Source organism: Somniosus microcephalus, chromosome 4 (assembly GCF_052327205.1).
Source record: "Somniosus microcephalus isolate GS21.2 chromosome 4, FLI_Smic_1.0, whole genome shotgun sequence".
Lineage (NCBI taxonomy): Eukaryota > Metazoa > Chordata > Chondrichthyes > Squaliformes > Somniosidae > Somniosus > Somniosus microcephalus.
In genome coordinates this window covers 49,725,110-49,748,812 of record NC_140990.1, presented here as the reverse complement: position 1 = coordinate 49,748,812, position 23,703 = coordinate 49,725,110, and the positions used below count along the sequence as shown (strand labels likewise).

General features: G+C 47.4%; 2 protein-coding genes across 2 annotated transcripts in view; both read right to left on the bottom strand.

Annotated features, from left to right (window-relative positions):
- The window catches only part of LOC147118825 (uncharacterized), a 165,548-nt gene that overhangs the window by 46,854 nt on the left and 94,991 nt on the right, over positions 1-23,703 (bottom strand). The window contains exon 6 of the mRNA XM_085983978.1: positions 4,639-4,829. Within this exon, the coding sequence (XP_085840104.1) occupies positions 4,639-4,829 (191 nt within the window). The remainder of the gene's footprint in view (positions 1-4,638; positions 4,830-23,703) is intronic.
- LOC147118829 (uncharacterized) lies at positions 7,472-8,910 on the bottom strand. Its single transcript, XM_085984631.1, has 2 exons — positions 8,285-8,910; positions 7,472-8,211 (listed from the first exon to the last, which is right to left on the bottom strand). Exons 1-2 carry the CDS (start codon positions 8,821-8,823, stop codon positions 7,491-7,493), a joined length of 1,260 nt encoding a protein of 419 aa, XP_085840757.1. The 5' UTR covers positions 8,824-8,910; the 3' UTR covers positions 7,472-7,490.

The window sequence follows — 23,703 nt, the reverse complement described above, 5'->3', positions numbered from 1 at the left end:
GCACCCTGCTCACTCTCCGATTGGTGGCTGCCGGGGTGGGCGGGGCGATAAAGGGCCAATCAGTGCACTCTCCGCCTCGGAGCTGGGCTTTGCTCAGCTGAGCAGATCACGTGGGCTGGAAGGAAGGCGGCCACAAGGCAGCTTGTGAGGTCACTGGGCCTCTTGTATTGGAGAATCAAGGAGGAGGGAGTTTAAAACATACTATTACCGCACTTAATCGCCAAATAACTATTAATTTCAAAAAATAAAGCACAGTGATTTGAAATGGAAAGACTTGCATTTATAGAGAGACTTCTGTGATCTCAGGATGTCCCAAAGCACTTTACAGAAATGAATACTTGTGTTGTGTTACAGGGGGTCCGGGGAATTTTTATAACACAGGAGGGGCCTCAGAGAACCCCTGATCTGCACTGTCCCATCAAACACTCCCAGGGCAGGTACAGCACGGGTTAGATACAGAGTAAAGCTCCCTCTACACTGTCCCATCAAACACTCCCAGGGCTGGTACAGGGGCGTGTTACTGATACCTTCTCTGGATACCAAGTCTAGGGGAGGCACCCTGGATGGTATGGGGAGCTGGGACTGGTCCATGAGTGACTGAAAGTATGAGAACTGAAATAATCCATCGTAATGATCGGGTGTTAGTAGTGGCTCTCTCTCTCTCGTCTCTGTGTCAGGCGGTTGTGGGATCAAGTCCACCTCCAGAGGCTTGATAACAAAATCTAGGCCGACACTCCAATGCAGTACTGAGGGAGCGCTGCACTGACAGACGTGCCATCTTTTGGACGAGACGTTCAAGCGAGACCCCATCTGCCCTCTCACGTGGACGTAAAAGATCCCATGATGTTATTCCGAAGAGCAGGGGAGTTCTCCCTGGAGTCCTGGCCATCATTTCACCCTGAACCAACATCACTAAAACAGATCATCTGGTCATTATCACATTGCTGTTTGTGGGATCTTGCTCTGCGCAAAATTAGCTGCCTGATTTGCTACATTACAACAGTGACTGCTCTTCAAAAGTACTTCATTGGCTGTAAAGTGCTTTGGGATGTCCTGAAGTTGTGAAAGGTGCTGTATGAATACAAGTCTTTCTTTAACAAAGGAGAAAAGGCCCCAAAATGGAACAGTCGGTAACAGGACATCAATTAGTCTAATCTTATCTTAGAGACATCAAGGACTCAACACAAAGTGTGTTTGAAACAAAGCAGATTTATTTGACTTATATCCAGAATATTAAATTCCAGCCCAGTTACAGGGGCTATTAACATTAGCAGAACAAACCCCAACTGTCAGAATGAACATGGTTCAGTCCTGGATGTGATTAACAGCAGAAATAAGAGCAGAATCGAACCCCTGCAGTCATTTGCGAACTTGCTGGTGTCTCAGCAGGGTGGATGACCGAGTGAATCCCTTCCCACACATGGAGCAGGTGAACAGCCTCTCCCTAGTGTGAGCTCGCTGGTGCCTCAGCAGGTAGGAGCTGTACAGAGCTCTGGTTAGAACCCATCTGGAGTATTGCCTTCAGATCTAGGCACCACACCGCAGGAAGGATATATTGGCCTTGGAGAGGGGTCGCGGCGCAGATTCACCAGAATGATATCGGTGTAAAAGGGTTAAATTTCTTCAATAAACTCAAGCAGGTTTGTAGGACACGACCTAGCCCACGTAACGTCAGGAGGCGGGTCATTGTCTCCGAGGCAGCAGGGGAGTCACAACCACAAACAGGCGGGCTAATGGAATCTGCCGTTTGCTGCATCAATGTGTCTGGCATGGAGGAGCCGGCAGATTTCCAGTTTCACCCACCGCCTGCCCTCTGATCTGCAAGCTCCCTGTCAGCCCTGGGTTAGCGATTGGAGCTGGATATTGCACAGATGAGGCTCGGCCATCAAAATGGCTGGGTCTTCTCACCGAGGACATTGGACAGGCAGCACCATCGCACCGCTCACCCGGTGTCCACCCAGAGTGAAAATCAGCCCCAAGAAGTCTAAGCTCAGCAATCTCAGCAACGTCAAACACATCCAAGATCCCCGATCAGCTGCAAGAGAAGGATCGACATTCCATTCTTGCCCATGTGTCAGTTGCAATTGAGCCTTTCTTTGAAAATGAGCCTTACTGAATGATCTGATCTGTGGTGTTTAATGGACTTGGGAAGCCAATCATATTTGGAAATATGAAACTAAACCCTGTATTTATTGAAAATATCAAATCTACCTTATTCAGCTGACTGATGCATCTCAATGGCAAGAGCATTGTGATAATAAAGGTTTGCAAATCAGAGCTGAATTTGATATTTCCAATAAAATCAACCTCAATGTTTCACAAATCCGAGATGTCCCAAGAGTTTTCAATGCGGAGGACCAGACTGGATGGTGATAAATATTTGGACATCTCCAAGCACACTGCCTGACACTAGATTGTCCTCCACATTACAAGCTGTCTTATCCTCTTCAGCAATGCACATCTTCAAATGAGAGAAAAGGTCGTCGCGTGTCTGGGTTTCTTCCTGCACAATGGACCTCCAGTTTGTTCCCATTTGCTCACTGCACGTGAAGAGATCACTGCTTTGCTGTCAGATCACAGGCCAAATGTCAGAATTAAAGCAATTGTGGTGATAAGAGTAGCTGGAACATTATTAAGGATCAGAACCAAACTATTGTCAGGAGAAATTTGCTTGGGTTGTGTTTGGAAACAGCAGGGGGTGCTTTTAACCTCATGCACCCGGTGGGAAACTAATGCAATCAGATCGGCCGCTTGTTTTACACCCGCCCGATTTCACTTTCGACTGAAATCATTGGCGAGCAAAATCGGGGAAGGTGTAAAACGGGCAGGAAATTCAATCCCGTCAGGTGGGGGAGGTTCAAATTACCCCCAGCATATCTGAACTAGAAGGACAACTACTAAAAATGGCCAAAAGGATGATAAAATAACTATGGAAACAGTCTGAGCAGTTCCACAGCAACACGAATCCTCAAATGGGAAGCTTTCTGCTTTTTAACCTCGTACACTATTTATCTACAAAGTACATCTCTAATTATCATCAACAGCAAGCTGCAATATCACTTATTGGAATATGATTGTTTGACTAAGTAAGAGTTTAGCCAAAGAACTACCTGCAGTTATTTTACAAATATAGTATTTTCTTACTTTAAGCAAATCCTTTGAAGTTTTCTTTTGCCTTTTACTTTTTGTTGTGTGTTTTTTCTTTTTAGGTCCCTGCACACAACCAAAGCATTCTCAGCTGAGGGAACAGGTGGGCAGCTTGCTCTGACCCTGCCGTTCTACTGTGACCCATGGGGTCTCACCCTCCAAATGGACTTCCTTGTGGGGACACACTCACTTTCTGTTGACGCCCCTCTTTCTTCCCGACAGCCCAGTGGAGATTAAGGATTTGCAGTGTGAGGGAGAATGGGCATCAACCCACATCCCACCAGTCTTTGGTGCCATTTGTTGAGCTGGCATGCTGTGCCCGTCTCCGTTAATGACTTCTGATGTTCTTCAGTTTTTTGAAGTAGAAACAGTGTCCACAAAGAGCTACTTGTGCTTCAAAAGACTCGAGCCGCTCGGCCAAACAGCCACGTGGACTTTCAGTCCAACATATAATCCACCGATCGATCGATCACTCATTTCATTCATTTAGTAACGGCAGATTTTACTATCTTACACCACATTCTGTGTATTTGAGATAGTATCTGAGGACTATCTGAATTGATGTTGATAAATTATTGGGAGGGTAGAAGTGGCGCGATGCTCAACACTAAGAGTCGGACTGTTTCCGACTCACCAATTGAACACTTTGCTCTCACCAATGTGTGTTGACCCTTTAAATGTGCTGCGCGGTTTCTCTCCCAGCGGCAGGAGCTGGTGAGCGGCCTGTGCGGGGCCTCGCCATTGCTGCGCCACCGTGCCCGCGCACCTTAGGGGCAACATTGGTGTGCGGCCCTCAACAGCTCACCACAACTTGGTAAGTGGCCCTCCAGCTCTGCCCGAAACCATCTTTAATGGGATTCTGCCTCCTGACGGAGCTGGGAAAGATTTTGCCATTATTACCACAATTGAGCACCATCTTCTTTTCCAAAGATCTCTGAGCTTCTCTAATGGCTGCTTTTGTCTCCCTCAATTGTGGGTGATATTTCTCTCTATTCTTCTGTAAACTGAATTCATCTTGATCTGAACTGGGTTCAATGTAAGATAGTTCAGGGAGTCGGGCATCATTCACCCCTAGACCTACGCTGGCCGGTAAAACCCCAGATGGTTCCTTAGTGAGGATTCCTCTGGTTCCTCACCATATATTTGTCAGGATACCGAAACCCAGCTTTCTTACCGTCCACTCCAGGAGGCCCCATTCCCTGAGCCTACAATCTTCAGCAGGGTCAGTGCTGGAGTTCCACAGCAGGAGTGAACCCAACTGTCAGAGTGAACAGGGTTCAGTCCTGGATGTGATTAGCGGCAGCAATAACAGTAGAATCCAACTGCTGCAGTCACTTGTGAACTTGCTGGTGTGTCAGCAGGTTGTATGACCAAGTTAATCCCTTCCCATACTCGGAACAGGTGAATGGCCTCTCCCCAGTGTGAGTGCGCTGGTGTCTCAGCAGGATGGAGCTCTGAGTGAATCCCTTCCCACACACTGAGCAAATGAACGGCCTCTCCCTAGAGTGAACTCGCTGGTGTGCCAACAGGCTGCAGTTCTGAGTGAATCCCTTACCACACACTGAGCAGGTGAAAGCTTTCTCTCTGGTGTGAACTCGCTGGTGTGTCAGTAGGTGGGATGAATTTGTGAATCCCTTCCCACACACGGAGCAGGTGAACGGCCTCTCCCCAGTGTGAACTCGCTGGTGTGTCAGAAGCGTGGTTGAATTTGTGAATCCTTTTCCACGCTCAGAGCATGTGAACGGCCTCTCCCCAGAATAAATTCGCTGGTGTGTCAGCAGATCCCTTTTGCTTTTAAAGCTTTTCTCACAGTCAGAACATTTAAAAGGTCTCATGTTTGCGTGAACACGTTGGTGTCTCAGTAGCTGGGATGACTGAGTGAATCCCTTCCCACACACACAGCAGGTGAACGGCCTCTCCCCAGTGTGAACTCGCTGGTGTGTCAGCAGGTCACTTGACTGAGTGAATCCATTCCCATACACAGAGCAGGTGAACAGTCTCTCCCCGGTGTGACTGCGCTGATGAATTTCCAGCTCAGACGGGTAATCAAATCCTTTCCCACAGTCACTACATTTACAGGGTTGCTCCCCGGGGTGACTACGCTTGTGTTTCGCCAGGCCAGAGGATCGACTGAATCCTCGTCCACACACAGAACACGTGTACGGTTTCTCCCCGCTGTGAACGGTGCTTTTTGCTTCCATGTTATGTTTGATGATATTCAGATCCCGATGAATTGAGCGACTCTGTCAGATCTTGATGTGATGTTTGAGATAAATTTCCTGTCTGCAAATCCTGCCCTTCGAATACCCTGTAAAATGAATATAAAACAGGAAAAAGGGAGCGTGAGAGAGAACCTACAAAAACACAAAGACAGGTTGTGAAATTGAGCTCAATGAATCTGGGCATTTGTGGGGCCGGTACTAGGAAAAAAGTAACGATGAAAGCTGCCGGATTGTCATTAAAATCCCAACTGGTTCACTGATGTCCCTCAGGGATATGGGGATTGGGCGGGAAAGTCAAGTTGAGGTCGAAGATCAGCCATGACCTTATTGAATGGCGGAGCAAGCTCAAGGGGCCTCCTTCTGTGCTGTAACCATTCTATTATTCTATAAAATATTAGAAAGTTTGGGCCACATAAGCATGGGCTTTATCTGCTTTTATTCATGACTTTATAAAGTCTCTATTAAAATCTGAGCCAGTGTGTTGTGAGACAAAGAGCCTTGTGTCCAATAAGGGGAATAAAGGCCCACAGCCTCCCCTGGCCCCGGGCCCTGAACAAGGGACTGGAGAAACTCGCTGCCCTGCGGATCAGACAATCAGCCGGTGCTGGTCCCGCCCCTCGGGCTCCCCGATTGGTTGGAGGACCCGCCGCCAGCTCGCTCCTGCAGCCCCGCCCCGCTCGCTCCCCATTAGTCAGAAGCTCCCGTCAATCAGGCCGTGGGCCCGGGTCACGTGTCCCCGATGAGATCACGTGCTCCGTCCAACTGACTGCATATGGCCTACTCCTGCTCCTAATTCTTGTGTTCTTATGGAAGGGAACCTGCCACCCTACCTGTCCCACGACTTCTACCGCCTAGAAGGAAAAGAGCAGCAGGCGCATGGGAACACCATCATCTGCAAGTCACACACCATCCTGACTTAGACATATATCGTCATTCCTTCATTGTCACTGGGTCAAAATCCTGGAACTCCTTCTCTAACAGCACTGTGGGAGCACCTTCACCACACGGACTGCAGCAGTTCAAGAAGGCAGCTCACCGCCACCTTCTCCAGGGCAACTAGGGATGGGTAATAAATGCTGACCTTACCAGCGACGCCCACATCCCATGAATAAAAAAATCTGCATATGTAAAATAGATTATAAAGCCTTTACAGAAATACTTGTTCCTGAAACAATATTCTTCCAGGGCAGGTGTCGGACGGCAACTTTTTGTTGGCCGACTGCCAGCACCCACCCCCTTCCCTCTTCAGGGTGTCGGCCGCGATCGCTCAGCCCGGCGCTCCTCTTGATCCAACACCCCGCTCCCTGGTGGTCCAGCAGGGCCCCAGTGTGTGCAGTGCTAGGCCCCTCCGCTTTAATCAGGGAGGGAGGTCTGCTATGACGTGGTGCTATGTGCCGACGGGCGTGGCGCTGTTACACGAAGTGCCGCAAAATTCACTGGTAGCGCCTCAAGAGGGAGGGGAGCGCTTCCAGTAGCACCCCACCTCCTGCTTGGGGCGCTACCACTGAATTTAATGCACAGGGGCGCTAACTTTTTTGGGGCACTAAAATTAGCCCCAGCGACGTTAGCGACCCAGAGGGGGCGCCACTGAATTTCTCCCCCTAAGAGTCTAAATGGGCTGGAGGAGCAGAGGGATCCAGGGATACAGATACACAAATCACTAAAAGTAGCGACACAGGTTAATAAGGCCATTAAAAGAAAAGCACAGAGGTACATTCCTAAAGGAGCCTTCTGTTCCGTGCCTAGGAGCTCTGAACCATGGCAGAGAATGGCTGGGACACGTTTCTCACACGCCTCGAGATTAACCCACACGGGGACTTTGCTGTCAGTGAAGAGAGACGAGAAAGACCAAAGTGCCGTTTGCCCCTCTCAGTGTGGCCCTGAAGGACTGTGTCCAGGCTGAAGTTCTGTTCCCGCCATACGATCCTCCCCCAGATTGTCCTTTCTGAGCTCCAGCCAGGTGATGCTAAACACTCAGGTGGGAAAGAAGAAAATCTACAACAATGTGTTTAAAATAAAGCTGGTTTATTTGACATATATCCAGAATATCAAACTCCAGCCCAGTTATAGGGGTCATTAACATCAGCAGAAACAAACCCCAACTGTCAGAATGAACATGGTTCAGTCCTGGATGTGATTAACAGCAGCAACAACAGCAGAATCCAAACCCTGCAGTGGCTTGTGAACTCGCTGGTGTGTCAGCAGGCTGGATGAACGAGTGAATCCCTCCCCACACATGGAGCAGCTGAACGGTCTCTCCCCGGTGTGAACTCGCTGGTGTGTCAGCAGGGTGGATGACTGAGAGAATCCCTTACCACACACGGAGCAGGTGAACGGCCTCTTCCCAGTGTGAGTATGCTGGTGGACAGTGAGTTCAGATGATCGCCTGAACCCAGTCCCACAGTGAGAGCACCTGAACGGTCTCTCGTCAGTGTGAACACGTTGATGGCATGTCAGTTCCCCGGAACTTTTATAGCACTTCCCACAGTCCGAGCATTTAAAAGGTCTGTCCCCAGTGTGAACTCGCTGGTGATTCAGTAGGGTGGATGACTGAGTGAATCCCTTCCCACACTCAGGGCAGGTGAACGGTCTCTCCCCAGTGTGAAATCTCTGGTGTCTCAGTAGAAGCGTTTTGCTTTTAAATCTCTTCTCACAGTCAGAACATTTAAAAGGTCTCTTATCAGTGTGAACAAGTTGGTGTGACAGCAGGTGGGATGAACGAGTGAAACATGTCCCACACTCAGAGCAGGTGAACGGCCTCTCCCCAGTGTGAACTCGCTGGTGTGTCTGAAGGTCGGATGACTGAATGAATCCCGTCCCACACTCGAAGCAGGTGAATGGCCTCTCCACAGTGTGAACTCGCTAGTGTTTCAGCAGGGTGGATGACTGAGACACACACGGAGCAGGTGAATAGCCTCTCTCCAGTGTGAACTCGCTGGTGTACAGTGAGTTCAGATGACTGCCTGAACCCAGTCCCGCAGTGAGAGCAGCTGGACGGTCTCTCCCCAGTGTGAACACGTTGATGGCATGTCAGTTCCCCAGAACTTTTATAGCTCTTCCCATAGTCCAGGCACTTAAAAGGTCTCTCATCAGTGTGAACTCGCTGGTGATTAAGCAGGTTGGATGGCTGATTGAATCCCTTCCCACACACAGAGCAGGTGAATGGCCTCTCCCCAGTGTGAACTCGCTGGTGTCTCAACAGGTTGGATGACTGAGTGAATCCCTTCCCACACATGGAACAGGTGAACAATCTCTCCCCAATGTGAACTCGCTGGTGTCTCAGTAGGTGGGATGAATTAGTGAATCCCTTCCCACACTCAGAGCAGGTGAACAGCCTCTCCCCAGTGTGACAGCGCTTGTTTGTTGATAGGCCAGAGGATCGGTTGAAGCCTCGTCCACACACAGAACACGTGTACAATTTCTCCCCACTGTGAACGGTGCTTTTTGCTTCCATATTCAAAGGCTGATGATATTCAGGTCCTGATGAATCGAGTGACTCGGTCAGATCTTGATGCGGTGTTTTGTTTGAGTTTCCTGTCTGCAAATCCTCCCCTTCTAATACCCTGTAAAATGAATTTAAAACAGGAAAAAGGTTCACTAGTTCACTGGAACCTGCCACCCGGTCTGGGCCTACACAAGACTCTGGCCTCTATGTGAGGAGAGAGGGGCGTCAGGGGGAGGGGCGAAGGAGAGGGACTTTATACATCTGCAACTCAACTCGCACTTTGACAGAACCTCCCAAACCCCAGACCTCAACCACCTAGAAGGGCAAAGGCAGAAGGTGCATGGGAACACCATCTCCTCCAAGTTCCCCAAGTCACAAACCATCCTGCCTTGGACATGATGGCCTTGCGAGCGACACCCAGAGCCCAAGAATGAATTAAAAAATCTGCATATGTAAAATACATTAAAAGCCTTTACAGAAATACTTGTTCCTAAAACAATAATCTTTTACATTGTACGGACAGTGTCTGTTTAACAACCTAAACTCCCTCAGAATCCACCTCCCTTGACAGTCCCACATTGGAAATTGTTGGGTCCTCCTGGGCTCAGAAGTACTGGGGGTTAAACCCAGCAGCTTCTCCTCCATCTCAAACTGAAGCAACAAAAAGACCTACACAGTTGGCCAGGGACCGACTTCCGCATCCAGCGCCCGCCCTGATACAAGCTGGCTCTGGATTGGCGGCTCTGCTGTGTCGATCCAGTTGTGCTTTCTCCTGTCCGGTCACTCCCGCGCATGCTCAGCTCACACTGCCCGGGTGATTGACGGGAGCTTCCGAGCAATAGGGAGCGAGCGGGGCGGGGCTGGAGGAGCGAGCCGGCGGCGGGTCCTCCAACCAATCGGGGAGCCCGAGGGGCGGGACTAGCGCTGGCTGATTGTCTGATCCGCAGGGCAGCGAGTTTCTCCAGTCCCTTGTTCAGGGCCCGGGGCCAGGGGAGGCTGTGGGCCTTTATTCCCCTTATTGGACACAAGGCTCTTTGTCTCACAACACACTGGCTCAGGTTTTAATAGACTTTTTAAATTCATGAATAAAAGCAGATAAACCTCGTGCTTCTGTAGAACAAACTTTTTAATATTTGGGAGTAAAAGTACAAGTTTTTTTCCCTCTGGGGAATTTAATATTAGTTTCAGGAAACAACAACAGCCACTTGTATTTATAAAGCGCCTTTAATGTAGTAAAACATCCCAAGGCTCTTCACAGGAGTGTTAGAAAAGGTCAAAGAGGTAGGTTTTAAGGAGCATCTTAAAGAAGGAGAGAGAGGTAGAGAGATGGAGAGGTTTAGGGAAGGAATTCCAGAGCTCAGGGCCCAGGCAGCTGAAGGCATGGCCGCCAATGGTGCAGCGATTAAAATCGGGGATGCTCAAGAGGCCAGAATTAGAGAAGCACAAATATCTCAGGAGGTTGTGGGGCTGGAAGAGATTACAGAGATAGGGAGGGGTGAGGCCACGGAGGGATTTGAAAACAAGGATGAGAATTTTAAGCATGAGACACTTGAGGAAAAGCAGGGAGTGGGGGAGGGTCAAGCCCTTAAAGGGACAGGGTCGCTGTTTCTGTTCTGCGACAGTTACTGAGACAAACTGTATCTCCCCCTCTCCTCCACACAGGGATTTGTGCTGGTTAAAGGGACAGTGATTCTTCTTGTTCTGTGAGATTGTAATTAAAGGGACACTACTCTGAGATGGCTGCGAACTTTTAGTGTCACCAGCCTTTCTAAAACATCTTCCTTTCTTTGAAGATCTGTGTGAACTTGCTGGTGACTCAGCAGGTTGGATGAACTCTGAAACCTCTTTGCACAGTCAGAACATTTAAAGGGTCTCTCATCGGTTCTGGGGCAGGAGGGATCTGGTTAACAGTGATCACAATATCATTAGGTTTAAACTAGTTATGGAAAGGGACAAAGAAAAATCAACGGTGAAAATACCCAGCTGGAAGAGAACCAACTTCAGTGATTTGAGAAGGGATCGAGCTCAGGTGGACTGGAAACAAAGATTGTCCAGGAAAACAGTGAATGACCAATGGCAGGCCTTCAAGGCTGAGATAGTTCGGGTACAATCCAAGCATATTCCCATCAGGAGGAAAGATGGGACATCCAAAGCTAGAGCTCCCGATGACAAAGGATATAAAGGTTAAAATAAAACAGAAAAAGGAGGTTTACGACAAATGTCAGGTACAGAATACAGTCAAAAACCAGGCAGAATACAGAGAGTGCGGGGGAAATTGAAACAGGATATAAGAAGGGCAAAGAGACAATATGAGAAAAGATTAGCGGGTAACATAAAAGGGAACATAAAAATCTTTTATAAACATATGAAAAGTAAAAGGATAGTTAAAGGAATGGTGGGGCCGATTAGGGACCAAATAGGAGCTCATCATACGGAGGCAGAGGGCATGGCTGAGGTACTGAATGAGTACTTAGCATCTGTCTTCACAAAAGAGGATGAAGTTAATGTCGCAGTAGAGGAGGGGGGAGTAGAGAAATTGGATAGGATAAAAATGGATAGAAAAGAGGTGCTAAATAGGTTGTCATCACTCAAAGTTAACAAGTCACCCGGTCCAGATGCGATGCACCCTAGGTTGCTGAGAGAAGCTAGGGTGGAGATAGCAGAAGCTCTGACCACAATCTTTCAATCTCCCTCAGATATATGGGAGTGGTGCCAGAAGACTGGAGGATTGCAAATGTTACACCCTGTTTAAAAAAGGGGAGAGGGATAAACCTGGTCACTACAGGCTGATCAGTCTAATGTCAGTGGTGGGTGAACAACTAGAGACCATTGCCAAGGACAAAATTAATTCTCACTTGGAGAAGCATGGGTTAATAAGGGGCAGCCAGTATGGATTTGTTAAAGGTAAATCGTGTCTGACTAACCTGATTGAGTTCTTTGATGAAGTAACAGAGGGTTAATGAAGGTAGTGCAGTAGATGTCATACATATGGACTTTCAAAATGCATTTGATAAACATAGAAGATAGGAGCAGGAGTAGGTTGGGATTTGGTTGGGATTACGGAAACGTGGCTCCAGGATGGCCAAGACTGGGAACTCAACATTCAGGGGTATTCGATATTCAGGAAAGATAGGCAAAAAGGAAAGGGAGGTGGGGTAGCATTACTGGTTAAAGAAGGGATTAACACAATTGTAATGAAGGATATTAGCTCTGATGAGGTGGAATCTATGGGTAGAATTGAGAAATACTAAGGGGAAAAAAATGTTAGGGGGAGTGGTATATAGACCGCCAAACAGTAAGGCAGAGGTTGGGGATGGCATTAAAGGGGAAATTAAAGAAGCGTGCAATAAGGGCACAGCAGTCATCATGGGTGACTTTAATCTACATATAAATTGGGCTAACCAAATTAGTAACAATACTATGGAGGAGGAATTCCTGGAGTGTTTACGGGATGGTTTCCTGGACCAATATGTCGAGGAACCAACCAGAAATCAGGCCATCTTAGACTGGGTATTATGTAACGAGAAAGGATTAATTAGCAATCTTGTTGTACGAGGCCCCTTGGGTCGGAGCGATCATAATATGATCAAATTCTTCATTAAGATGGTGAATGAAGTAGTTGACTCAGAGACTAGGGTCCTCAATTTAAATAAAGGAAACTACGACGGTCTGAGGTGCGAGTTGGGTAGGATTGATTGGGGAATGGCACTCAAAGTGTTGACGGTGGATAGGCAATGGCAAACATTCAAAGATCGAATGGATGAGCGACAGAATTTGTTCATCCCAGTTTGGCATAAAAATAAAACAAAAAAGGTGACTCAACCGTGGCTAACAAGGGAAATTAGGGATAGCATAAGATCCAAAGAGAGGACATATAAATTGGCCAGAAAAAGCAATAATCCTGAGGATTGGGAGCAGTTTAGGATTCAACAAAGGAGGACAAAGGGATTAATTAAGAAAGGGAAAATAGAATATGAGAGTAAGCTTGCGGGGAACATAAAAACTTACTGTAAAAGCTTTTATAGATATGTGAAGAGAAAAAGATTGGTGAAGTCAAGCGTAGGTCCCTTGCAGTCAGAATCAGGGGAATTTATAATGGGGAACAAAGAAATGGCTTACCAACTAAATACATATTTTGGTTCTGTCTTCACAAAGGAGGACACAAATAACCTCCGGAGATGCCGGGGAATATAGGGTCTGATGAAAGGGTGGAACTGAAAGAAATCAATATTTGTAGGGAAATGGTGTTAGGAAAATTGATGGGACTGAAGGCCGATAAATCCCCAGGGCCTGATAATCTACATCCCAGGGTACTTAAGGAAGTGGCCCTAGAAATAGTAGATGCATTGCTGGTCATCTTCCAGAACTCGATAGACTCTGGAACAGTACCTATGGATTGGAGGGTAGCTAATGTTACCCCACTATTCAAAAAATGTGGTAGAGAAAAAGCGGGGAATTGTAGACCGGTAAACCTGACATCGGTAGTGGGGAAAATGCTAGAGTCCATTATAAAAGATGTAATAGCAGAGCACTTGGAAAGCAGTGACAGGATCGGACAAAGTCAACATGGATTTACAAAAGGTAAATCATGCTTGACTAATCTACTGGAATTTAGTGAGGATGTAACTGGTAAAATAGATAAGGGAGAACCAGTGGATGTGGTGTATTTGGACTTTCAGAAGGCTTTCGATAAGGTCCCACATAAGAGATTAGCGTACAAAATTAAGGCAAATGGGATTGGGGGCAAGGTATTGACTTGGATAGAGAACTGGTTGGCGGACAGAAAGCAAAGAGTTGGAATAAACGGGTCATTTTCCGAGTGGCAGGCAGTGACTAGTGGGGTACCGCAAGGATCGGTCTGTTCACAATATATATTAATAATCTGGACGAGGGAATTGGATGTAATATCTCCAAATTTGCAGACGACACAAAGCTGGGTGGGAGGGTATGCTGTGAGAAGGATGTCGTGAAACTCCAGTACAATTTGGACAGGTTGAGTGATTGGGCAGAAACATGGCAAATGCATTATAATGTGGATAAATGTGAGGTTATCCACTTTGGTGGCAAAAACAGGAAGGCAGATTATTATTTGAATGGCAATAGATTGGGAGAAGGGGAAGTGCAAAGAGACCTGGGTGTTCTTGTGCACCAATCGCTGAAGGTAAGCATGCAGGTGCAGCAGGCGGTTAAGAAGGCAAATGGTATGTTGGCCTTCGTAGCAAGAGGGTTCGATTACAGGAACAAGGATGTCTTGCTACAGTTGTACAGGGCCTTGGTGAGACCGCACCATGAGTATTGTGTGCAGTTTTGGTCGCCTTACCTGAGGAAGGACGTTCCTGCCATGGAAGGAGTGCAGCGAAGATTCACCAGACTGATACCTGGGATGGCAGGAATGACGTATGAGAAGAGATTGTGTCGATAGGGCTTATACTCACTGGAGTTTAGAAGATTGAGAGGGGATATCATCGAAACCTATAAAATTCTGTCAGGCCTGGACAGACTAGATGCAAGAAGGATGTTTCTGATGGCCGGGGAGTCCAGAACCAGGGGTCATAGTCTAGGGATAAGGGGTAAGCCATTTAGGACTGAAATGAGGAGGAATTTCTTCACCCAGAGAGTGATGAACCTGTGGAATTCTCTGCCACAGAGGGCGGTGGAGGCCAGTTCATTAAGTATATTCAAGAAAGAGTTGGATATATTTCTTAAGGCTAAAGGGATCAAGGGATATGGGAAGAAGGCAGGGACAGGGTACTGAATTTGGATGATCAGCCATGATCTCATTGAATGGCGGAGCAGGCTCGAAGGGCCGAATGTCCTACGCCTGCTCCTATCTTCTATGTTTCTATGTTTCTAGGCCATTCAGCCCCTCGAGCCTGCTCCGCCATTCAATGAGATCATGGCTGATCATCCACATTCAGTGCCCTGTCCCTGCTTTCTCCCCATATCCCTTGATCCCTTTTGCCTTAAGAAATATATCCAACACCTTCTTGAATATATTTAATGAATTGGCCTCAACTGTCTTCTGTGGTAGAGAATTCCGCAGGTTCACCACTCTCTGGGTGAAGAAATACCTCCTCATTTCTGTCCTAAATGGCTTACCCCTTATCCTTAGACCGTGACCCCTGGTTCTGGACACCCCGACCATTGGGAACATCCTTCCTGCATCTAGTCTGTCCAGTCCTGCCAGAATTTTATAAGTTTCAATGAGATACCCTCTCATTCTTCTAAACTCCAGTGAGTATAAGCCCAGTCGACCCAATCTCTCCTCATACGTCATTCCTGCCATCCCAGGTATCAGCCTGGTGAATCTTCACTGAACTCCCTCAATGGCAAGAACATCCTTCCTTAGAGAAGGCGACCAAAACTGCACACAATACTCAAGATGTGGTCTCACCAAGGCCCGGTACAACTGCAGCCTCACATTTATCCACATTATACTGCATCTGCCATGTTTCTGTCCAATCACCCAACCTGTCCAAATCATCCTGGAGTTTCTCGGCATCCTCCTCACAGCACACACGCCCACCCAGCTTTGTGCCGTCTGCAAACTTGGAGATATTACATCTAGTTCCCATAAAGTAGCACACAAGAGACTTACTCGGAAAATAGAAGCACAGGGAATTAAAGGGCTGATGGTAATTTGGGTTTTTAATTGGCTAAGGGATAGGAGACAGTGAGCAGTGCTGAGGGATGTTTTTCTGACTGGAGGGAAGTATGCAGTGGGTTCCTCAGGGGTAGGTTTTAGGACCATTGCTTTTCTTGACACCTCCTCCTACCTCCACCTGGACCATGACCCCACTACCGAACATCAAACCACCGTTTCCAAGACTGTCACTGACCTCATCTCCTCTGGAGATCTTCCCCCCGCGGCCACCAACCTCATAGTTCTCCAACCCCGCACAGCCCGCTTCTACCTCCTTCCCAAGATCCACAAACAGGACTGCCCTAGTAGCCTCTTCTTGCCCCACGGAACTTATCTCTTCCTATCTCGACTCTTACCTTTTCTCCCCTTGTACAGTCTCTTCCCACCTACATCCGCGACTCTTCGGACGCCCTCCGCCACTTTAACAGTTTCCAGTTTCCTGGCCCCAACCGCTTCCTTTTCACCATGGACGTACAATCCCTCTACACCTCCATCCCCCACCAGGATGGCCTGAGGGCGCTCCGCTTCTTCCTTGAACACAGGCCCGACCAGTCCCCATCCACCACGACCCTCCTCCGCCTGGCTGACCTTGTTCTCACATTGAACAACTTCTCCTTTAACTCCACTCATTTCCTCCAAATTAAAGGTGTTGCTATGGGTACCCGCATGGGTCCTAGCTATGCCTGCCTTTTCGTGGGCTATGTGGAACACTCTTTGTTCCAGTCCTACTCGGGTCCCCTCCCTCACCTCTTTTTCCGATACATTGATGACTGTATCGGTGCCGTTTCCTGCTCTCGCCCTGAACTAGACAATTTCATTCACTTTGCCTCCGATTTCCACCCTTCCCTCACCTTCACATGGTCCATCTCTGACTCTTCCCTTCCCTTCCTCGACTTCTCCGTCTCCATCTCTGGGGATAGGTTATTGCCCAATATTCACTACAAGCCCACTGACTCCCACAGCTACCTGGACTACACTTCCTCCCACCCCGCCTCCTGTAAAGACTCTATTCCATTCTCTCAGTTTCTCCGTCTCCGCCGCATCTGCTCCGACGATGCCACCTTCCACACCAGTGCTTCCGACATGTCTTCCTTTTTCCTCAACCGAGGATTCCTCTCTACCGTGGTTGACACGGCCCTCGACCGTGTCCATTCTATCTCCCGCACTTCTGCCCTCACCCCTGCCCCTCCCTCCCGGAACCACGATAGAGTTCCCCTTGTCCTCACCTTTCACCCCACCAGCCTCCACATTCAATGGATCATCCTCCGCCATTTCCGCCACCTCCAAAGTGATCCCACCACCAAACGCATCTTCCCCTCCCCTCCCCTTTCAGCATTCCGTAGGGACTGCTCCCTCCGAGACACCCTAGTCCACTGCTCTATCACCCCCAGCACCCCTTCCCCTGGCACCTTCCCGTGCAAGCACAGGAGATGTAACACCTGCCCTTATACCTCCCCCCTTCCCACTGTCCAGGGCCCCAAACACCCCTTCCACGTGAAACAGCGATTTACTTGTACTTCTTGCAATCTAGTATACTGTATTCGCTGCTCACGACGTGGTCTCCTCTACACTGGGGAGACCAAACGAAGATTGGGTGATCGCTTTGCGGAACACCTCCATTCAGTCCGTAAGGGTGACCCCGAGCTTCCGGTCGCCTGTCATTTTAATTCACCGCTCCATTCCCACTCGGACCTCACCGTCCTTGGCCTCTTGCATTGTTCCACGGAAGCTCAACGTAAACTCGAGGAACAGCACCTCATCTTCCGATTAGGCACTTTACAGCCTTCCGGACTCAATATCGAGTTCAACAATTTCAGATCATAACCTCAGCCCCTATTACATTTTTACTTATATTTTTTATCCACCCTTTGTTTTGGCCTTTCCCCCCCCCCCCCCCCCCAACTTTCCTTTTTTTTTCTCTCTCCCACATGGCAGCTGTCTCCCACTCTGCCAGCGCATTTCACACCTAATCTAGAGCCGTCTTTTGTCTCCACTAGTCCTATCACCATCTCGTCTCGTTTTGAATACCTCTTCATGTCGCTTCTTCTCTTTTGTTCTCTCCCAGCCTGGCCTCTTAATCTATTTCATTCCCTGTGCTTCTTTAGTCTTGATAAAGAGTTTTGACCCGAAACGTTGACTCTATTTTCCCTCCACGGATGTTGCCTGGCCTGCTGAGTTTTTCCAGCATTTTCTGTTGTTATTTCTCCAGTCCCTTGTTCAGGGCCCGGGGCCAGGGGAGGCTGTGGGCCTTTATTCCCCGCATTGGACACAAGGCTCTTTGTCTCACAACACACTGGCTCAGCTTTTAATATAGGCTTTTAAAATTCATGAATAAAAGCAGATAAACTTCGTGGAACAAAATATTTACTATTTGGGAGTAAAAATACTGTTATTGTCCTCTGTGGAATTTGTTAGTTTCAGACAATAAGAACAACTTGTATTTATATAACATCTTTAATGTAGTAAAATGTCCCAACGCGCTTCACATTATAAAACAAAATTTGACACCGGGTACAAACCAAGCATATTCCCATAAGGAGGAAAGATGGGGCGTCCAAAGCTCGAGCTCCCTGGATGACAAAGGATATCGAGGTTAGAATAAAACAGAAAAAGGAGGTTTACGACAAATGTCAGGTGCAGAATACAGTCAAAAACCAGGAGAATACAGAGAGTGGGGGGAAATTGAAAAAGGATATATGAAAGAAAGACTTGCATTTATATAGCGCCTTTCACGACCACCCGACATCTCAAAGCTCTTTACAGCCAATGAAGTACTTTTAAAGTGGAGTCACTGTTGTAATGTGGGAAACACAGCAGCCAATTTGTGCTCAGCCAGCTCCCACCAACAGCAATGTTTTTGTTATGTTGGTTGAGGGATAAATATTGGCCAGGACACCGGGGATAGCTCCCCTACTTTTCTTCAAAACAGTGCCATGGGATCTTTTACATCCACCTGAGAGAGCAGACGGGGCCTCAGTTTAAAGTCTCATCAGAAAGACGGCACCTCCGACAGTGCAGCACTCCCTCAGCACTGCACTGGAGTGTCAGCCTAGCTTTATGTGCTCAAGTCCCTGGAGTGGGACTAGAACCCACAACCTTCTGACTCAGAGGCGAGTGTGCTACCCACTTTTTTTTCTTTTTTTTTCTTATACTTTATTGAACATTAAGAACATTTACAACATTGTGATCATTACATTGTATGATACCAATCAATTCCACCGCCCTGCACAGCCATTCCGCTACCACATTTTAACATCAAAACCTGAAGTTTAATTTGTCACCTGTAACATATATTAATCGATTGTACTTTAAAAATTGGTTGTAAAATACTGTCCTTAAATTCCTTTCTGAATAAAACATCCACAGAGCCTTATAATGGTCTTTTAGCTTATATTTAAAATACTCTTTTAGATTGATTCTCCTCCCCTTAAAAAACAGAGCATTCCTTCTTTGCACAATCACGAATCTAGCCAAACTGAACATTAAATTAATTGCCACTCCGCTAGACTCTGGCAGACTCTCCTGCAATCCCCATCTCAAAATTGAGTCCCACGGGATTCCCATTCTCGCTGTTCAGTCCCCACCCAGCAAAAAAGCTTCACACAACTGTCGAACATAGTACTTAAAGTCATTTAACTGCGGACATAACACCAGTAAATGGGACAGAGTCTCATCCTGTGTCCCACACATTGGGCAAGTTGCCGCCTCCACTCGTCCAATCTTGCACAAGACCGTCATGGTAAAATTCCGGTTATGAGCCAATTTGAAATCCAGTTCAATCCATTCTGGGCATTTAAAATTCGCCCACACTCCCTTCCAAATCCTGTTGAAGTCCAGCTGTGGGTATATACTCTGCCAAAACTCCTGACCAGCAGGTGTCTTGAATCTCCATTCTCTGAATACCTCATAGAAATCTCGAGTATTACAGTTGTCAAATTGGACTAGCTCTCCCCCTTTCTCCAGTACAAAGCTTGGAAAAGCAGGATGCATTTTACTTCCTTTGGAGATTTCTGCATTTATTTCTTCCATCCAATCCTGTGGCATTGCCCTCACAATCTTCTCATACATGATTCCTATTGCTTTTCCTTCTACCTCCTGATCCTCCTCCCACACCATGTCCCTCACTATCGCTTCCGGCAACCAACCTGGAATCACCTCGTATAATACATCTTTCACCGATATAATCCCAGCTTTTATAAAAGCTTGATTAAATAAAACCTCTCCTTCGATGTTGACCCACCTGTTCAAAAATAAGGGCTGCTCTAAAAATTCCTCAGCCCCCTTGGGCATAAACTGCACACTTTTAAAAAATTGAGCCCAAGTCTCTACAACCCCCTTATAAAATCTAGGGAGAAGCTTAATCGATTTCAAAAACATATTATTGTATTCTATATACAATATCCCCTGCCCTCCTATCCCACTTTGTTTTAAAAAATGCTCAAAACAACTCTTCCAAAAACTTGAATTTGACTTCTGAAGAAATCTCTTCACCCATTTGATTCTAAAGGATTTTTTCTTCAAATCAATATCTGGGAAGTTGAGTCCTCCCTGATTTCTCCGTCCAATGATGGTATTGTAGGCCACCAAGGCTGGTTTCCCTTCCCATAAAAACCTCACACAAGCCTCTCGGATGGACATTTCTGCCCACTCAGGAATATCCTCCACCGTCAATAAGTACCATAGTTTAGATAGCAGACACCACTGTCGCTCTTCCTTGCACTTTCAACCACCTTCTTTCCCATCTTCCCAAAATCTTTTTAATTTTCATAACCTTCGGTTCCCAATTTAATCGATCCACTTCTTCCCTGTCTTTCTTGCACCCCATATGCACCCCCAGAACTTCCAAAACCTCCACCACCTTAAAGGGACATTCCCCCAACCATTCCCCCCTACCTCTCCCTGCAACCAGGCATTGGGACTTACTATAATTCACTCTGGCACCTGAAGCTCTACAATATTCCTCCACTACCTCCATAGCTTTCCTCACTGACTCCCCATTTCTCAATGTTAAGGTTGTGTCATCTGCATATTGGTGTATCACCGACACCAGCCCAGAACTGGGGACCACAATCCCAACTACACCTTGTTTCTTTCGCATCATGTAACCTAATGGTTCTGCTACCAATGTGTACAGCAGTGGGGACAGGGGACAACCCTGTCTCACTGATCTCTGTATCGGAAAATACTTAGATAAAAAACCATTACATTTAACACAGCTAAATATGTTTGAATAAAAAATCCTTATCCACTGAATGAAATTTTCCTTGAAACCAAATGCTTCCAAAACCTTCAATAAAAACTCATGAGAGACCCTATCAAAGGCTTTCTCTTGATCTATCTTTAATACATAAGCCTCCCTCCCACACTCTTCTATGAGTTCTATCGCATCTCGGATTGAGACCACAGAGTCTGCGATGTCCCGGCCTATGACTCCATAGGACTGAGAGGGCCAAACTATCTCCGGTAACACCTCCTTCAAATAATTTGCCATAACCCTCGCCAAGATCTTATAATCCACATTTAATAGTGTGATGGGCCTCCAATTCTTCAGATCCCGTCTATCCCCTTTATTTTTATAAGCTAAGCTTATGATACCTCTCCTCATAGATGGGGCCAGGCTTCCCTCAATTTTAATTTCCTTAAAACCTTCTAAGAGCAATGGACTTAAAATCTCGAAAAATTCCTTATAAAATTCTGCACTTAGTCCATGCTTTTCCCCCCCTTCATTCCACTTATTGCTATTTTTATTTCCGCTAATCCTACTTCTTTATCACACATGCTTCTCTCATCCTCCTTTAAACCCTTTTCAATAAAAGCAGTAACCTTCTCCATCTCCAAATTGGAAATGTCTTCTTTTGTATAAAGCTCTTGATAAAAGCTGCTAGCTGCCTCCAAAATCTCCTCACTTTCATGAATGATCTTCTCCCCAACCTTCAACCCCTCAATTAACGATAATCTGTGTCGCAGCTTCTCTTGCTCTAGAAAATATCTAGTGCATCTTTCGCCCTCCAATGCATCTCTAGCCTTTGCACGGAGAATGGCCCCCTTGCATTTTTCAGCTTGCAATAATTCCCACTCTTCCTTTAGCACCCGGAACTTAGTCTCAGCTCCCTTATCCCCTCTGTCAACTGCTTTACAGACATCCGTAAACCTTTTGTTTATATTCTCTTCTCGATGCCGGTTAGCTGCCACCCTCTTTTTCCCATAACGTACCGAAAAAACTTTTACCTCATATTTGAAATTGTCCCACCAAACTCTTCTTTCTTTCAAGAACAAAAGTTCCTTCTGAGCATTCTTTATTATATTTATAATCCCTTCTTTATAAGTACTTTCCTTCAGGTATTGATTGATTAAAATCCACACCCCTGAACCGATCTTAACTCTGCTGTTCCTAATTCTAAGAACCAAAGCCGAGTGATCACTAAAAAATACTTTTTTATAATAAATCTCCATCACCTCCAAACTTAACCCTTCCCGCATTAACACAAAATCTATTCAGCTCTGTTTTAAAACATCACCCACCTAAACAGTTCTGGAGAACTCCCTTTTTATGGGGTTCCGGTCCCTGCATAAGTCTCTCAAATTTAAATTTGCCATCATTTTTATAATCATCCCTCTGGAGTTATTGGCCTAGAAATTGGGTTTTGGCTTAGCCAGGGCTTTAGCGGCGGAAATTAGTGCCGGCGCTAAGTCCCCTGCGCACGCCAAAAATTCAGTGGCGCCGCGCCCAAACGGCTGCCGGCGCTACTGAAGGGTCTTAGTGCCTGGAAAAGGGCGCTAACTGCCGTTTCGTGCCGCAATTCCGGCGCTGCGGCACCCGATGCGGTGCGGCAGGCTGAGGAAGTGCAGGCCTCCTCCTTCCGTTAAGGAGGAGCTGCCTGCACCCGGCCGCGGCCCGCGCAAATCTCCTCAAAAATGAGCCCGGCACCTCGGACAAGTGCCGGGCTTGCATCTGTTCCGGGGGGGGGGGTGGGGAGAAGTCCGGGGAGGGAGCTGCGGGCAGGCGGCCGGCGGGAAAGCGGCCGGCCGCCGCGCCTCCTTAAAGCACCGGCGCAGACTCCGGCAGCACTCGTTTGCCGGAGTCTTAGTTGCGGCTGCCACTGGCGAGGCGGCCGCAACTGAATTTCGGCTTGGGGCCGGGTTACCACGGCAACCGGGACGCTGCGCACACCGATGACATCATCGGTGCCGGCGCAGCGCTACCGGTCTACCGCCGCGGAAGGGCCCCAGGCAATTTAGGAACCGGCGCCAATTGCAGCGCTAGGCCCTCTAGCGCCGCAAAACCGGTGCTAAGGGCACTGAAATTCTAGGCCATTCTCTTTATAGGCCATCTGGGCTGAAATGTCCATCCAAGATAAAAATACATTAAAATCCCCCACTATACAAGGATTTTCCACCTCTGCCACTTCAGTGAATAACCCCCGAAAAAACTCGCGACGCTTGCAATGGTCGTTCGGTGCATAGATATTAAAAAGATCACAATTAAATCCCTCCAATTTTACCCTTAGCCGTAAAAATCTCCCCTCAGTGTCCTTGTCCACCAAGGCAACATTCTCTTCTATGGACGGACTCACCAAAACAGCCACCCCTCTACGGTTATTGTTTGTACAACTTGCAAACACCTCTCCCTTCCAAACCTTCTGAACTCTTTCTAGAATATCCTCATCCCAAAAGGTTTCTTGCAGACACAACAAGTCCGTGCCTTTAAAACCCTGCAACAACTGCTGCAATTTCTTCTCACCCCTCAGTCCGTTCACATTGATCGAGACCAATGTAATCATGGCTCCAAAGAAGGGAAGTATGCCCAATAATCTCCCCATCATTTAATCTCTGGCTCTTCCCTCCTCTCATGCGCCTTCTCAACTTTTCGGCCAGCTGTTGCTTTTTCCTGCAGCCTCCGGCTCTTTTTCCCCTCCTGTTTGACCCCTCCCTGCTGTTTCAGCCTCTTCCTTGCCTTAACTTTGGGCCCAGGAGCTGCCCTTTCTCCCTCCTTCTGCCCCTCACTAACCTTTCCACATGATGCCACCCCACCCCCGACTTCCATGTCTCTGTCCCCCTCTAATTCCTCACACTCAAGCTCTTCTGCAACCCCCTGTGCCTGCTCCCCGTCAGATACATAATCCTGCTCCCCGTCAGATACTTCACCTCCCATAGAGAGTCTTCCTGCTATCGCAGTTTCTCCCACTGTGCCGCCCCCTTCGACCATGTCTCTACCGCTGACCCTTGCACCTTGTTCCCTCACTCCA